The 16384-nt window shown below is 47.7% G+C and overlaps 2 protein-coding genes across 8 annotated transcripts in view; one reads left to right on the top strand and one right to left on the bottom strand.

Moving 5' to 3' along the window:
* The window catches only part of alox5ap (arachidonate 5-lipoxygenase activating protein), a 24832-nt gene extending 11440 nt beyond the window's left edge, over positions 1 to 13392 (bottom strand). Inside the window, exons 1-4 of the mRNA XM_088399464.1 lie at positions 12848 to 13392; positions 12300 to 12469; positions 11953 to 12181; positions 1361 to 1872 (exon numbers count right to left, since the gene is read on the bottom strand). The gene's annotated coding sequence lies outside the window, so the exon portion shown is untranslated. The remainder of the gene's footprint in view (positions 1 to 1360; positions 1873 to 11952; positions 12182 to 12299; positions 12470 to 12847) is intronic.
* Positions 1 to 16046, top strand: part of LOC148385903 (F-BAR and double SH3 domains protein 2-like) — an 18927-nt gene extending 2881 nt beyond the window's left edge. Inside the window, exons 3-20 of one of the 7 annotated variants that reach the window (XM_088398270.1) lie at positions 1186 to 1241; positions 2493 to 2566; positions 2611 to 2778; positions 2862 to 2995; positions 3185 to 3239; positions 3312 to 3440; positions 3563 to 3685; positions 3766 to 3861; positions 12647 to 12763; positions 12881 to 12982; positions 13242 to 13397; positions 13473 to 13613; positions 13708 to 13791; positions 13865 to 14030; positions 14117 to 14340; positions 14664 to 14808; positions 14889 to 14953; positions 15088 to 16046. In XM_088398270.1, the coding sequence (XP_088254396.1) occupies positions 1186 to 1241; positions 2493 to 2566; positions 2611 to 2778; positions 2862 to 2995; positions 3185 to 3239; positions 3312 to 3440; positions 3563 to 3685; positions 3766 to 3861; positions 12647 to 12763; positions 12881 to 12982; positions 13242 to 13397; positions 13473 to 13613; positions 13708 to 13791; positions 13865 to 14030; positions 14117 to 14340; positions 14664 to 14808; positions 14889 to 14953; positions 15088 to 15174 (2122 nt within the window). In that variant the 3' untranslated portion in view covers positions 15175 to 16046. Of the gene's footprint in view, positions 1 to 1185; positions 1242 to 2355; positions 2419 to 2492; positions 2567 to 2610; positions 2779 to 2861; positions 2996 to 3184; positions 3240 to 3311; positions 3441 to 3562; positions 3686 to 3765; positions 3862 to 12646; positions 12764 to 12880; positions 12983 to 13214; positions 13398 to 13472; positions 13614 to 13707; positions 13792 to 13864; positions 14031 to 14086; positions 14341 to 14663; positions 14809 to 14888; positions 14954 to 15087 lie in introns of those variants that run through there. The other 6 variants (XM_088398264.1, XM_088398263.1, XM_088398268.1 and 3 more) reach the window with 6 other exon arrangements.
* The last annotated feature ends 338 nt before the right edge of the window (positions 16047 to 16384 follow it).

Consider the following 16384-nt stretch of genomic DNA (forward strand, 5'->3'; position numbering starts at 1 on the left):
CCAAGGTTTGACTGTATTTTTGCCATTCTTGTTAAAATCACACCTACACGTGAACTGGGAATGACAATAACACAGAGTGAAAGCTAAATTGAGCAAATTGGCTATTTCAGAAGTGTGTGTCAAACTGGTAGCCCTTTGCCTTAATCAGTACCCAGGAAGTAGCTCTCGGTTTAAGAAAGGTTGGTGACCCCTGCACTAGATGCTTCCAACAATAAACGTTTTACAGGCAGAACATTACAATATGTTGTCATTCAGCATTTGTTCACTTTTAAAACAGGGAGAAATTTGGCCATTTTTATCATTTTAGGGTAGGGAGAAAGTCAAAAAATGTCTGTGGATCTCAAAAAGAGTGAACCAGTCTATAAAAGGCTTCGTGCTGCCACTCGGTTTACAATCAAACTAAACAAAACAAAGCGAATTACAAGTTGTGTATTTAACAGGGCCGCAGTCAGTTTAGCTGAATGCTAAGAATCGATGCGAATCACTACCTAACGTATTTTCCAGAGTATAAATCACACCGGAGTATAAATCGCACCAGCCATAAATTTATTTGACAAAATCCAACACCAAGAACTGGCAACAGGCTCAACGGTACGGTATGCTAACGTCACTTAAACACATAAAAGAGGAACTGAGAACGTGCCTGATGTAACATATTAAGAGTAATTTAAATAACTATAACATAAATAAGTTTATCAAACTATCTGTGTCACTCCAAATCATTAAATCCATCGAAATGTTTGTCCACTGTGTCACTTATAAACAACTCAGCTGACTCCGGAAGTAGATGCGGCGCTGATGTCAGACTCATCGTCAGTTGCAGTTCCAATTATTCCACAGGCCTAGAGCGCCCTTATGCGGTTTAGTGTGAAAATAACATGTGACGTGACATACTAGTAAGTAATATGTTAATGATCAAGTAATAATGTGTTAATAATTTCACATATAAGTCACTCCTGAGTATAAGTCGCACCCCCAGCCAAACTATGAAAAAAACTGTGACTTACAGTTCGAAAAATACGGTAATAGCATTTGTGTGGTGCCAGCGTTGGAGGGCTTTGATAAAGAGATACTTGAACACGATGGATGCGGCAACAATGGTAGACAGACAACATGCTGTTATGGATATGTCTGGACTAAAGGAGACTTTTGGGTGATTTGATCATTCCCACTCGTCTTTTGCAGGACTTTTAGCCAGAAACGGGCATGCGTCGAGCGGGACTACGCCCAGGTAAGGAAACGTGCCTTCATGGGCTAAATCTTAATGGCTCCTCGCGTATGTGTTTATAATCTGGAGGTGTTGCGATAGTGCCGTGCCTGTGGAAACTGAGCCTAACCGGAAGCGCTAAGGAAGACGTACCTGCCAGCAGCTTCCAGAAGGACGTCAATTGGACGTCTGACAATAAGAACAAACAAGGAAGCAAACAAAGAGAATCTTGTTGGCCGTGTTGTGGCATTACAGGCCCGTGAGGAATGTGCCGCAACGCTGTGAAGAGAAGAAGGCGGCGCAACGAACAAGCGCAAAACCGTCGAAAAGCGAAAGCGTAAACTACTTACCCATTTGCCCGCGCCGCTTCCTCGGCGCCAAAACGGTTAGCGGGTTTATGTAAAGCATGTCACGCGGCTGGACCCCCGAAAACGGACCGCGGCTCCGGCTCGCCGGCGCTTGTAGGGAGGGGTGCAAATTTGGCATAGTTCAGGCTGAACGATAGTGATTGAGTTGAGAGAGATGGAGTCACCTGGCTTTGCTCTGAACCTCGGCCTCCTTTTTTCAAAGGCCAACTGGTTGTGCAAATTCCCCAAAAGGGTAGAGCCTTCCAAAAGGCGGCGCCCCCTGGTCTCTCGCTCCGTCTTAGGAAGGCCGCGACGTTTCTGGGGAGAAGAACAATAAGCACAAATGAAACGTGGTCCAATCGTTTCTTGACAAAAGCATCTCCCGATGGAAATATCAGAGGCCTTGTGATTTTGTCATCAATTGCCGAGGAGCGAGAGTGGTTTTTTTTTTGTTTGTTTTTTGTGTCTTTCAAGGAATGAAAGATGCACTTGTGCTCTGATCAACTGGCTGCTCTTATTTGAGGCCAGTGGGGTGCTCCACCTGCAAGCTTCTTCAGCCAAGGCTGGGGATTGCCATTCCCATCACAGAGGAGCTGAAAATGAGCTCCTCTGTTTGGCTCACGCGTCCTCCCCACAATGGGCCGGTTTGTCTCGCGGCTCTCCAGCCTTGGCACCATCGGATCGGGAGGCATCACCGCCACCTCGTGACCACATTCCACGGGATTCAAAGCAAAGGCGACCCCCGTTAAAGTGTCGCACCGCTCGAACCTCGTCCGTTCATCTCTTACAGCATTGGTGCAGCACACTAATATGGTCTCCGTTTGGTGTCCGCGAATCACCAAGCCCAAGCAAGTCAATAAATAGGTGATGGGCAGAGTTCAAGGCAATGTGGCTCCAACCTGCGCCTCATTGTTAAAGGTGAACATGTCGTCCTCCAGGCTCTGCACAAGTTGGCCAATCAGTACCTAAAAAGGGAGTGGCCCGACAGCCTGTGGGAGGAAGCCGATCGCAGGTAAGGGACAAAAGGTGGTCGGTGCCCTCCCAAAACCAATCCAGGCCCTTTTGTGTGTTTGCCACAGGAATATGTACTGCGTATGGCGGGCTTATCTGGAGGGGACCATCCGGGTCACCCGCTCCAAGATCAGCGTCTGCGACAACTACAAAGTGCAGGTGGCTGAGCCGGCCAAGACTGCCCGGTTGCAGAAGGAGCAGCGGCTGCGTAAGGTAACGGCCGAGGCTCTCGTGCCCTTTTGAAAGGCTGGGGCCTATGTCAACCTGCCGCCGCCTCCGTCTCGTGGCTTTGCCAGTGTGTTGAGCGGCTGACAAGCATTCAGGCTGAGCTGCAGGACTCCGTCAGAGAGCTGAGTAAGAGCAGGAAGAAGTACCGGGAGGCGGAGAGCGTGGCGCAGGCCGTGCGGGAGAAGGCCGAGCTGGAAGCCAAGTAAGAGCCAACCCAAAACGGCAACTAAGGAGCCCATTCATCACATTAGCGCTTAGCCTGTTAGCAAGGCAGACCTGGCACCACTTGAGACACAACAAAGAGCAATGACTCTCCACCCCAGCTGGCAATGTCAAAAACTAAATTGCCAATTGCTCAGTTATTGCTCAGAGCTTTTTTTGTTGCGCCCAGGTCTAAGCCGAGCCTCTTCCAGTCCAGATGGAGTCTACAGAGAGGAACCATCAAGGTCCGCCTGCGCCACTCGGGATGGCCACGGGAGACGCGCTGGGCATTTTCTAACCGACTATGTGCGTTGCAGATCAGAGCCAAGCGGAGCGAGTGTGACTCCAAAGCCGCCCGCAGCCGCAACGACTACCTGCTTACGCTAGTGGCGGCTAATGCTCACCAGCGACGCTACTACCACATCGACCTCGACGACTGCCTCAAGGTGTGCCGGATGGCGCAGGATTATTTCATTTGGAGTCCGGGGGGTGACGGTGTCTCCTTATAATGGAGATAGACTTTGCTACGGGCGCTTCCTTGAAATTAAACAGGTGTGGCTTTTGCCAGGTGCTGGACGGGAGGATTTACGAGCAGGTGAAGGATTATTTGGTTTCGCTGTGTCAGACGGAACTGGAAAGCTACCGGGCCACGCACGACGTCTTTGACGAGCTCTTAGAGCACTCCGCTGGGGTAAGAAGTGCCTCCTGGTTGGTTTTCAGGCGCGCCGCTATCGCTGCCACTGATTTGAATCCATCAAATGTGCACCGCAGGTCCTGCGGGAGTTCCATCACCAGATGTTTGTGCAGAAGAATGGCGTTTTCCAAAAAGCGGCCGACTTCTTGTACCAGCCCGTCGACATGGATACGGTAAAGACCTGGTGCCGACGTTTTTATTTATTCTTTATTTTTTTATATAAACAAACTCTGGAATGATTCAGTGCAACGGCGAGTGTAACATTTTTGACGTAAGTCTTGTAGAAGCTGCCGGGTGAGCAACCTTTAGTTGAATGTGCCAGATCACATGCGAAAGCAGGGCTGCGGACTTTGATCACTTTGCAAACACTGGATTGGTTACTTGCTCTCATGGTAGGCGGGTGCCCTTGTTTGACGTCGGATATAAATGACCAGGTGCTCTTTCGAGGCTTTCTCGCGTTCGCAAAGGTAGCTGACCAGGGTTCGTTCAGGCTTGCAAAGAAGTTGAAACTGTTTGAGCGGTTTGTTTATTGCACAAAGGAATGCCAATGAGGCACATAAAAACTTGCCAGCATGGGGACCCCTTGGCCAACCTTTTTGTAAGTGGACCCAGGTGAGCCAATGATTCCCGTCCCAATTGTCGGAACCGGTCGCTAGCCAATCACAGACAAAGCAAGCAATATACCATATTGGCCCGAATATAAGACGACCCCGATTATAAGATGACCCCCTCTTTTTCAAGACTCAAGTTTGAAAAAATACTTTTTGAACACAAAATTTAATTTTTTATACAGACAATAATTACATCTGAAACAAATGATTACCGTAATTTCCGGACTATAAGTCGCGTTTTTTTTTTCATAGTTTGGGTGGAGGGGCGACTTATACTCGGGAGCGACTTATATATGTTTTTTTTCACAAATTTTTACTTGATCATTAAGACATCACTTACTTACAAGTATAGTTGACCACTTCCCATGTTATTTTTACTATAGTTGATCACTTCACATGCTTTTATATCTTTATCTTGAACATATTCAAAACATAAAAAAAAGAGAAAACATCAAATAAAGTAATTAACACTTTAAAGCACCATATCCAAGTCCACCGTCTGCTGTATGTACATTTGCTCCATTTTTGCTCCTCTTATATTTATTATTATTTATTATTATTTGTTTATCATTTATTCAACACTCTTATTTATTCATTGTTTGTGCCTTCTTGGTTTTTTTGTGTTGCTTGTATGCATATGTGTACTATCTCACCAAGGGATAGTGGGAACGTAATTTCAAACTCTTTGTGTGTCTTAGTATATGAAAAAAAATCGACGACAAAGCAGACTTTGATAAAACAACCAAATAAACAAAACAAAAAACTACATCTGAAAAAAAATTATATTTTCAGACGAAACTGGATGAGGGCGCTCTAAATTTCACCGTTGGCCGTGACTCATCAACTGGGTGGGCTTAAGAAAAATGGCACCAAAAAGAAACTCATATTTTGCAGGTTACAAACTTCAAGTTGTAAAATATGCAGCTGAAAACAGTAATCGAGCAGCAGAAAGAAAGTTTGGAGAACCGTGATGTACCAATGGATTACTATTTCAAGTGACGTCAGTAGCACGGCGCGGCGCGGCGCGGCGGTTTTTTACATAATGGACAAACGTACCCACGTAAGGACGACACCGGCATCATTAGCGGTGATCATTTCTAAGTGACACGGAGGACAAATAGTTTGCACGAATTAAGGATTTGGAGTGACATAGAAGGTTTGAAAAACTATTATGGCTTTTACGCAGGCCCGGTCCTACTCTACTGAGTCAGGGGCCGGCGCTCGGCCGAGTGGCTTTCTGCGAACGGTGCATGGGGCTCGGACATGGTCCTATGCCATGGAGCTCTCGTGTCTGGAAGTCCACGCCGCCACACGCTTGGAAGTTTGTTTTGTTTAATAAAGAGCCGTTTACCAAACCCACGTCTATCCTTGTACTTTGTTAACGCTACAATATAGTTATATACTAGATCTGTGGAATAAAGACGAGGCTGACGTCAGGGCGCACGCGCGGCGATGTTGACAAAGGACGAGGAATTTGATCGATGGATTTAATGGATTTAAAGTGCACGGATGGTTTGATAATATTATTGGCTTATATTATAGTTATTTGAAATATAGTTTATCTATCGTTATATGAGCCTGTGGAATATTTTGAAGTGCAAGCGCCCTCAGCCGCGCGCACCCATTGTTGACAAAGAACGATCGATGGATTTAATGAATTGGAGTGACACCGATGGTTTTATAAACATGTTATTCATGTAATAGTTGTCCTTAATCACTCTATATGTTACGTCAGGCCCGTTCTCAGCTCTTTGTTTGTGTTTGTCACGTTAGCATACCTATCGTTTAGCCTGTTGTTGCTATTTAATGAATTGGAGTGACACCGATGGTTTTATAAACGTTATTCATGTAATAGTTGTCCTTAATCACTCTATACGTTACGTCAGGCCTGTTCTCAGCTCTTTGTTTGTGTTTGTCACGTTAGCATACCTATCGTTTAGCCTGTTGTTGCTATTTAATGAATTGGAGTGACACCTATGGTTTTATAAACATGTTATTCAAAGTCAAAGTCAGCTTTATTGTCAATTTCTCCACATGCCAAAGACACACAAAGAAACCGAAATTTCGTTCCCCCCTATCCCACGGTGACAAGACATGGGTCACAACAGACAAACAAGTAAACAAGTATAACAAAAGCGTGCTGAATAAATAATGAATAAATAACACAACAATAAATAAATAAATAAGAGGAGCAAAAAAAAAAAAAAAAAGGAGCAAGTGCGCGTACAGCAGACATTCCCGAAAATAGCGCAACAGTGCCGCACGCTACGCAAAAGGGGGTAGCGAGTTCAGGGCCCTAACAGCCTGGAGAAAGAAGCTGTTGGCGAGTCTGGTGGTGCGGGAGCGCAGGCTCCTGTACCTCTTCCCAGAGGGCAGAAGGTCAAACAAAGAGTGAGCCGGGTGACTCACATCTCTGGCAATCGAGGTTGCCTTGCGGGCGAGATGGGAGGTGTAAATGTCCTTCAGGGAGGGGAGCAAAGCACCAATAATCTTACCAGCCGTATTCACTATGCGCTGCAGGGCCTTCAAGTTCTGTTCAGTGCAGTTACCACCCCAGACAGCGATGCAACTGGTGAGGACGCTCTCAATGGTGCTACGGTAGAATGTAGACAGGACTGCCTGAGGAGCACATGCACGCCTGAGCTTCCGCAGGAAGTACAGGCGGCACTGAGCTTTCTTTGCCAGTGACGAGGTGTTTGCGGACCAGGAGAGGTCCTCACTGATGTGCACCCCCAGGAACTTGGTGCAGCTCACCCTCTCCACCACAGCACCGTCGATGATCAGCAGCAGGTGTGTTGTGTGACCCTTCCGGAAGTCAACAATGATTTCCTTGGTCTTATTGACGTTCAGCAGGAGGTTGTTGTCCCTGCACCACTCGGTCAGAAGGTCAACTTCCGACCTGTACCGAGTCTCGTCGCCCTTCGTGATGAGACCCACCAGAGTCGTGTCGTCAGCAAACTTCACTATGCGGTTGTCGCTGTAGGTCGCAGTGCAGTCATGCGTCAGCAGGGTGAAGAGCAATGGACTGAGCACGCAGCCCTGGGGGTCCCCCGTGCTCAGCGTGATGCTGGCGGAGATTTTGTCGCCAACACGCACCACCTGAGGCCTCTGACAGAGGAAGTCCAGTAGCCAGTTGCAGAGGGAGGTACTGAGGCCCAGCTCGTCGAGTTTGCAGATGAGTCGCTGCGGCACAATGGTGTTGAAGGCAGAGCTGAAGTCCACAAACAGCAACGTCACATATGAGTCCTTTCTCTCCAGGTGGGTGAGGGCCGAGTGGAGGGCAGAGCAGATGGCATCCTCAGAGGACCGCTTGGCACGGTACGCAAACTGGAAAGGGTCAATGGTGGGGGGGAGAACGGACTTGATGTGCTCCATGACAAGCCGCTCAAAGCACTTCATGATGATGGGCGTCAGTGCCACGGGGCGGTAGTCATTGAAGCAGGACGGTGCAGGTTTCTTCGGCACAGGAACGATGGTGGCAGCCTTGAAACACGAGGGGACGATGGCCTGCTGCAGGGAAATGTTAAAGATGTCAAAGTCAAAGTCAGCTTTATTGTCAATTTCTCCACATGCCAAAGACACACAAAGAAACCGAAATTTCGTTCCCCCCTATCCCACGGTGACAAGACATGGCTCACAACAGACAAACAGTAAACAAGTATAACAAAAGCGTGCTGAATAAATAATGAATAAATAACACAACAATAAATAAATAAATAATTAATTAAGAGGAGCGTAAAAACGCGTACAGCAGACATTCCCGAAAATAGCGCAACAGTGCCGCACGCTACGCAGAAGGGGGTAGCGAGTTCAGGGCCCTAACAGCCTGGAGAAAGAAGCTGTTGGCGAGTCTGGTGGTGCGGGAGCGCAGGCTCCTGTACCTCTTCCCAGAGGGCAGAAGGTCAAACAAGGAGTGAGCCGGGTGACTCACATCTCTGGCAATCGAGGTTGCCTTGCGGGCGAGATGGGAGGTGTAAATGTCCTTCAGGGAGGGAAGCGAAGCACCAATAATCTTACCAGCCGTATTCACTATGCGCTGCAGGGCCTTCAAGTTCTGTTCAGTGCAGTTACCACCCCAGACAGCGATGCAACTGGTGAGGACGCTCTCAATGGTGCCACGGTAGAATGTAGACAGGACTGCCTGAGGAGCACATGCACGCCTGAGCTTCCGCAGGAAATACAGGCGGCGCTGAGCTTTCTTTGCCAGTGACGAGGTGTTCGCGGACCAGGAGAGGTCCTCACTGATGTGCACCCCCAGGAACTTGGTGCAGCTCACCCTCTCCACCACAGCACCGTCGATGATCAGCGGCAGGTGTGTTGTGTGACCCTTCCGGAAGTCCACAATGATTTCCTTGGTCTTACTGACGTTCAGCAGGAGGTTGTTGTCCCTGCACCACGTGGTCAGAAGGTCAACTTCCGACCTGTACCGAGTCTCGTCGCCCTTCGTGATGAGACCCACATGGCCATGTGAGATGTCCGTGAAGACACCTGACAGCTCCCCAGCGCAGTCCTTCAGCGCTCGACCCGGGATATTGTCAGGGCCCGCCGCCTTACGGGTGTCAATAGCGGCAAGCGCCCTCCTCACACCGTCGGCAGAGAGGCGCAGGGGCTGCTCGTGTGGGGGGGGGAGTGGTCTTCAGCGGGCAAGTGCTGTTCTGGGCGTCGAAGCGAGCAAAGAAGCGGTTCAGATCGTTCAGCAGACGGACGTCGCCCTCACAGCTCCTCGGCGCGGGCTTGTAGTCCGTGATGGTCTGAATAAAATGTGATAAAACAACAAAATTGCAATCACTGCATTAACCATCAATGTAAAGTCTAACTGTAGTCTTGAAACAAATCTGAATAAGGAAAAACGTTGCAATAAAATAATGCAAACTGCTACCGCTATTGTTGGGGAGCCTGAGGGGTTGGCTCGGATAGTTATGCTTTTTTCACCCTCGGGTGTCGGTCAGAACAGTGGTCCCCAACGTTTTTGCGCCACGGACCGGTTACGTGTCAGAAATATTTTCGTGGACCGGCCTTTATATAAATAAATATTACATTTATATAAATAAATAATGCATTTATCATAAATATATAAATACGATGAAATCAAATGATACGACTGGCATAAAAACAAGTATAAACGACATGAAAATAAAACTCACCATTCCGTTGAATTAGTGGGAGCACTGAGCTTGTTTCTCAGAAACAAGCCGGCGTAATCGGAGACAATGACACCCAAAGTGGTTAAGGTTTGGGATGCTTGAGCTCCATGTGCTCAAGCACTTTTGAAGGCTCCATTACCTCGTTAGCTAGCCTGTTGCCGCCACATATTATGCAGAGTGGGCTTGCTTGGCGTGTCAGTCACCTGTGGCTATAAATCCATATTTGAAGTAGGACTTTCTTTTAAATGCAGCTTTCCTTTTCTTAGAAGTCGTAGCCTCTTCTTCCGTCTCCTCATTGGACTTTTTTCCCTTTCCGAAGAAGCTTTCTAAACATCTCTGTTTCTTGCTCATTTTTAAAGTCCCAAAGTCCCAATGATCATCGTCACACACACATCTGGGTGTGGTGAAATTTGTCCTCTGCATTTAACCCATCCCCATGTGATTTTGATCCATCCCCTGGGGGAGAGGGGAGCAGTGAGCAGCAGCGGTGCCGCGCTCGGGAATCATTTGGTGATCTAACCCCCCAATTCCAACCAGCTGAGTGCCAAGCAGGGAGGCAATAGGTCCCATTTTTATAGTCTTTGGTATGACCCGGCCGGGGTTTGAACCCACAACCTTCCAGTCTCAGGGCGGACACTCTACTACTAGGCCACTGAGCTGGTAAACTAGCTTTTTTGCTAGCTTCGCGGGCTCGAATGGGGGGGATGAGCTTCTTGACCTGAATTAACCTGTGTCAAGAGACACAGCTGCACAGACGGATGTAATTAGTTATTTTTCTGAATAAATTCGTACTCATTTTTGCTACCTTTGCGGGCTCTACTGGGGAAACGGTTGGGGACCACTGGGTCAGAACACAGGAGAGAAGACGTGGTTCAGTTATTATGTGTGTGTGTGTGTGTGTGTGTGTGTGTGTGTGTGTGTGTGTGTGTGTGTGTGTGTGTGTGTGTGTGTGTGTGTGTGTGTGTGTGTGTGTGTGTGTGTGTGTGTGTGTGTGTGTGTGTGTGTGTGTGTGTGTGTGTGTACTATGGCATGCCGTTCAGGAAATTAATATTTGAATATATTGAATGAACCTTGAATATATTGAATGAACATCGGAATATATTGAATGAACCTTGAATATATTGAATGAACTTCGGAATATATTGAATGAACCTTGAATATATTGAATGAACTTCGGAATATATTGAATGAACCTTGAATATATTGAATGAACTTCGGAATATATTGAATGAACTTCGGAATATATTGAATGAACCTTGAATATATTGAATGAACCTTGAATATATTGAATGAACTTCGGATTATATTGAATGAACCTTGAATATACTGAATGAACCTTGAATATATTGAATGAACTTCAGAATATATTGAATGAACTTCGGAATATATTGAATGAACTTCGGAATATATTGAATGAATTTCGCAATATATTGAATGAAACTTGACTGACGTCATCATTGCCACCATCTTGTACATGCATTTTGTTGCTGCTGCAATTATGAACCAGTCAGCTCGCAATATCGTGTCAGCTATTCTTAGCAATGATGACATTGTCAATGCACTGGCGAGTGCTTGTACCACCCAAAATCCCCCGGAGACACATGCCCAGCAATATCATGCTTTAGACGAAGAAGTTCAGGCCGAATATAAGACAACCCCCCTTTTTCAGTCTTATTTCAATGCAAAAAACATCGTCATATATTTGGGACAAAACGGTAATATCAGATGATGGAACAAGGCAATCAGACAAAGTAAACCAATATAATATAGTGGAGCCTCAGTTTTCGAACGTCCCGGTTTTCGAACAAATCGGTATTCGAACAAAAAATTCGAGATTTTTTTGCTTCGGATGTCGGACGAAATTCGGTTGTCGAACCTCGTGAGATGAGCCGAGAGGACCTGCTTGCCAACTGACTCCGTTCGTTATTACATTCTCACTACTCTGAGGATTGCATCAACTCTAATCATGCGTCCAAAGGAAACAAGTGGGACAGTGAAGCCATCCAAAAACACAAAGACGCTCCTAAAGCAATGCGACCGTGAGCACCCGGCGCGCTGCGGTTGCGCAATCGGACCAAATTAAGCTCCCTGCGCACTGAGGTCCACTTAAATTTTGGAAAGTACTACATCAGGACTTTAAAAATATTTTCTAAATTTCAGCAACGGCTCTATCACAATAATGCGACCAGCCGGTGCAGTTGCGCGGTGGGCGACGCGCTACGGTTGCGCGTTCGGCGGTGTGCTGCAGTTGCGCGATCAGACAAAGATGCACAAATGAAAATATGCTTAAAAAAGGCTTTTTTTTTTTTTTTTTCTGCTTGGAATGGATTACATTTTTTGGAATGGGAAAACATGATTCGAACGATTCACTTCTGCCTTCAGGCCTTCTGGAACGGATTGTGGTCAAAAACTGAGGCTCCACTGCATTAGATGACAGAGCAAGCCTGCTTTTTTTTTTTTCATCTTGGCCCTTAAGCAAACGCGTTGATGCTGTAAATACGTGACTTACGTCCCACTTGTAATACGAGCTCTAAAGGTCGACTCACGCCTTGATGGCATTCATTGATGATTCATTGAGGCGGGGCGAATTTCCTCCGTTGTGGCGCTCCGCCCTCTGTAAACATTGCGCGATTTCTTTTCCTTGGAAGTGCCAACAAGCGGCCGCCTGTTCCTCAAGAAAACGCAGCCCGGGCTTTTCCTCCTCTGGCCGCTTTGCGGTTTGGTCCAGACAGAGGGATCTAGTAAAAGCGGTAGGAGGGCCTGTGAGTGGGCCTAATGGTGTTGTGCTGACCTTCCCCGCCGCCACAAACAACATCATAATGCAGGTTTTGCGTTCTCTTAAACATTTGTGCTGACCTGATGCTGGCGGTGGTCCGTCGCCGTTGAAGCACCATCCCCCAGCTGCTCGGCACGCCGCACACTATTTCCATGGTGCTGATGTCATGTGCTTGGAAGGCACGTGCAGCGTTGTTTCGCTCTTCTTCTCGTCTTTTTTGCCGTGTCCATCCACGGGACATTGGTCACCCCTGCAAAGAAAACAATGGCAGCAGGATCCACCAACTTGCTCCCATTTCTTCCAAGTTGTGAAGAAATCAATGAAGCGCTCGCTTGAAAATAGATTTGGCATTTCTCCCTGAATGAGTTCAACTCACTCTCACTGTTCGTTTGTTACAAATCTGGCTTTTGCCTCTTTCCTCCCCAAGGTGACCCATCTGCTAAAAGAGAGCGGCACGCCAGAGGAGCACGGCCTGGACAAGGAGGCGCGCAAGTGGGCCACTCGGGTGGCCCGAGAGTACAAAAGTATCATCCGCACACAACGGGTGAGAACCAAACATGCGCACAGTCTAAACACGAGTTGGACTCGAGACAGTACGATTGAGGGAGGGAAAACATGCGACGCTGACCTCATCTGGGAATCTCCCTTATTGGGTGTTCAGGTGTTGGAGGAGTTTGGGGCTCAAGAGGGTTGCGAGCTGGACGTTCCTGTGGAACTGGAGGCCAAGATGGAAGTGGCGAGGCAGAGTCTGCGGAAGGCAGAGGTACGTAAGCAAAGTGCCACCTGTTGGTTGGAGGCTCCCATCATGCACTCAAAAACAAAGCATCGATTTGGACTTGGGTTGGGCCCGTGCTTTGCAATATGTTCAGGAAGGGAACATTTTGGGCATCCATTCCCCAACTCTCCTTTTCCTCCAAAGCAAAAGTAAATCTTATTGTTCGACTTGGCTTTTGGAGAAGCGGCACCATCTGGTGAGACTTGCTGACATGCAGCAGGATGCTGCTTTTGTGCCGCTCTGGCAGACAGTGAAGACCAAGGCAGAGGCCCGTCTGGACCTGTTGAGGCAGGCGGGTGTCGGCGTGGAAACGTGGCTGAAGAGCGCCATGAACCAGGTGATGGAAGAGCTGGAGAACGAGCGCTGGAACAATCTCAGCAGCGCCCATGATCTTTCGCTCTCCGTAAGGAAAGCCCCCCCTCCCTTTTTTTTTTTTTAACACGTCCCTTTTTACGACGCGTTCGTCTCATCCCGCAAGGGGACGGCCGACTTGGAGGACGAGGAGGACAGCGGCGACGTGCCGGACGACAGCAGTGATGTGCTGGATGACTGCAGCTCCAGCCCCTCCGGCACATTAAAAAACTACCCCCTCACCTGCAAAGTGCTCTACTCATACAAGGTAGGAGCCAACGCCAAGCACTTAAACAAGAGCAGATGCGGAGGTGGGCCGGCCGGCCAGCCGGCCTTACCTTTAATTGATGCACCATCTTCAGGCCTCTCAGCCAGATGAACTGAGCATGGAAGAGCAGGAGATCCTAGAGGTCATCGACGACGGCGACATGGAGGACTGGGTCAAGGTGAGTCAGGTTTGCTGGCGTTTCCAACTCCGAGCCCTCTTTGCCTCATCCTCAACTGAGGTTTTGTGGGCAGGCCAAAAACCGCAGCGGCCGGGTTGGCTACGTCCCGGAGAAATACCTGCAGCTGCCGTACTCCAACAGCCTGCTCAGCGTGTTGCAGTCCCTGGCAGCACCAGATGCTCGCTCACACTCCTCCGGCAACTCCGTCGAAAGTGAGCTTCCCGCCTCCTCTGTCGACGGTAGGGATGAAATTGACAAGTCACAGATGGTGCTAACTGGAATGCTGTGTGCAAAGCTCCAAACTCAGCATTGCACTCCATCCCAGTGTGCGTCGCCAAAGCGCTGTACGACTACGCCGGCCAGACGGACGATGAGCTATCCTTCCCCGAGGGCGCCGTCATCCGCATCCTGAGCCGGGAGACACGCGAGGACGACGGCTTCTGGGAGGGCGAGTTCAATGGCGTCGTTGGCGTGTTCCCCGCCGTCCTGGTGGAAGACCTGGCCAGCGGTGCGGGTGCAAACGGACAGAGAGATGCCGGCGGCGCTCGGGTACAAAGTCAACTCTGGGGATTTATGCTTTGCAGCGGCCGCTCAAGGTGGCATCCTGAATTCATCACAGCGCTGCTGTCCATTAGCTCAACCTAACCATAACATCAGTACGCCACTAGATGGTGCCAAAGTAAAACTGCTTTGGCCACAGTGCAAAACAGCTACTGGCTGAGATTTTGAGCCAATGTAGAAAAACAAAACAAATAAGCAAATTTGCAAATGCTGACCTGAGAATTGGCAGTTGCGTTTTCAACTGGATCTCGCCAATTTTTTGAGAGTGAAGGGTATGATTGTTCTTTTTTTTGTTCCCCTTCCTGTTTCAGTCTTCCCCTCGCAGCCCCTTCCACTCGAGGCCGCTCCTCAGCAGCCCCCTGCAAACGCCCACCTCCTCATCAAGCCCCTGCGGCGCCGCCTCACCCATCAGAGCACCACCCGCCTGGCACAATGGGCACAAGTGCCCCTTTCGCAGTACGTCTTATCGCATTGCAAAGTCATCCAAGTGAAATGCTCCGATGAACTGGGTTCACTGTGGAACCGTGTCACTTAAGGTCCGGGACAAGGCTCCCCGCAACCTCCCAAATACGCAGAGAGCGCATCCGGCACCATCCGACCTGTGAGTAGAACCGCTCCTTTGCCGTTTGATTCCATGCATTTGTATCCCTTGTGATTAAACGGATGTTTTAATTTGAGCGCATCTCACTTGTTACTAACGGGACGGATGAATGGACGCACCCCCAACCCTAACAGGTCCGTGCTGCTCCACCCCCCCCTACCAAGCAGCACCCACGGGGGCAGGTGAAGCGTCGAGAGGAGGTCGAGATCACGCTGGTCTGAAGCGGAGATGGGACGCCCCCTCGAGGATGCCTCACATGGCCAGTGGAAGAAAAAACAAGGGTGGCTTTCTCCCCTTCAAGCGTCTCCATTTTGATGACAACACTCTTTTGTCTCATAAGAGAAAATTGTCACCTTGCATTAAGAATGGGAGTGTGAGGCTGGCCCAGTCCCCCCAGCTTGAACTCTAAAATAAGGGAAAAGTGGCAATGATGTTAGGAAGTTTTCTTTTTTTTTTTTTTAAATGCAAAATTCTCCGTCTAAATTGCACTCATTTAAAAGCAATGCAATGTTTCTGAACTACCTTTCGTTTGTCTCTGATGGGGCAATTTTGCTGGGTCTACGTGAAAATTGCCTTTATTCAGAAATGGAGGGAGCGACCCTTTCTTCGTGTGTGTCACATAATGAAGCACTTTTGAATGTCGTCAGTATTTTGATTGTCAACATTTCTCCTGTAGTTTGTCGCTATTTGGCCTGAAATACCCACCAGTGTGAGAAGTGATTGGTGTTTGCAATCTTTACAGAGAGCTCCAAAATATTCGCAACAGCGTTTTACAATTAGAAAAAACACAATAAAGCTTAGTCCCACTCCATCTGCGTGGTGAGTAAAAAAGGACTCGTTCAGCCGCGTTGCTGCTTGCTCATTGATCTTCTTGAGATCTGTATGACATCAAACTCATTTTTGAAGTTTGCATTTACCCTCCTGTATTGGAATCAGGGCAAAAAAGACAAGTGTCTTTTCCCTGTTTCGAAACATTAACACACTACTTCAAGCACGTTTTGTTCCGCCGTGTTAGCGCCGCAAGTGTCCCATTTACACAAGTGGATGTTTAACATTTATTGTGTACAAATAAATGTCAAGTGCTTCAATGGTGGATTGTGTTTGTTCTTTTTTTTTTTACTTCTTTTCTTTGTCTGCAGGATTCACAATCAACCTCAGATTCCTGTTTTAATTCTGTCATAAAAAAATATGCTTATGGTTTGTCATAATTTGATGATTTTAATCTTATTATGACTTTAAATACTCCCAATAAGTCAAATGGGAAATAAATTTTTTAAATTAAGTTTAGAATTTAAATTAATGGACATTGATGCATAATTGAACATAGCAAATGATGGATGGCTATGGATATTTCACTTTTGCACACAAAACGTGACGTAATAGCCATTATTTGTATGAGTCATACATGTTGAAAGGATATACATTTTTTAA

The sequence above is a fragment of the Syngnathus floridae genome, chromosome 15 (genome assembly GCF_059516105.1).
Source record: "Syngnathus floridae isolate MCC-2025c chromosome 15, RoL_Sflo_1.0, whole genome shotgun sequence".
Lineage (NCBI taxonomy): Eukaryota > Metazoa > Chordata > Actinopteri > Syngnathiformes > Syngnathidae > Syngnathus > Syngnathus floridae.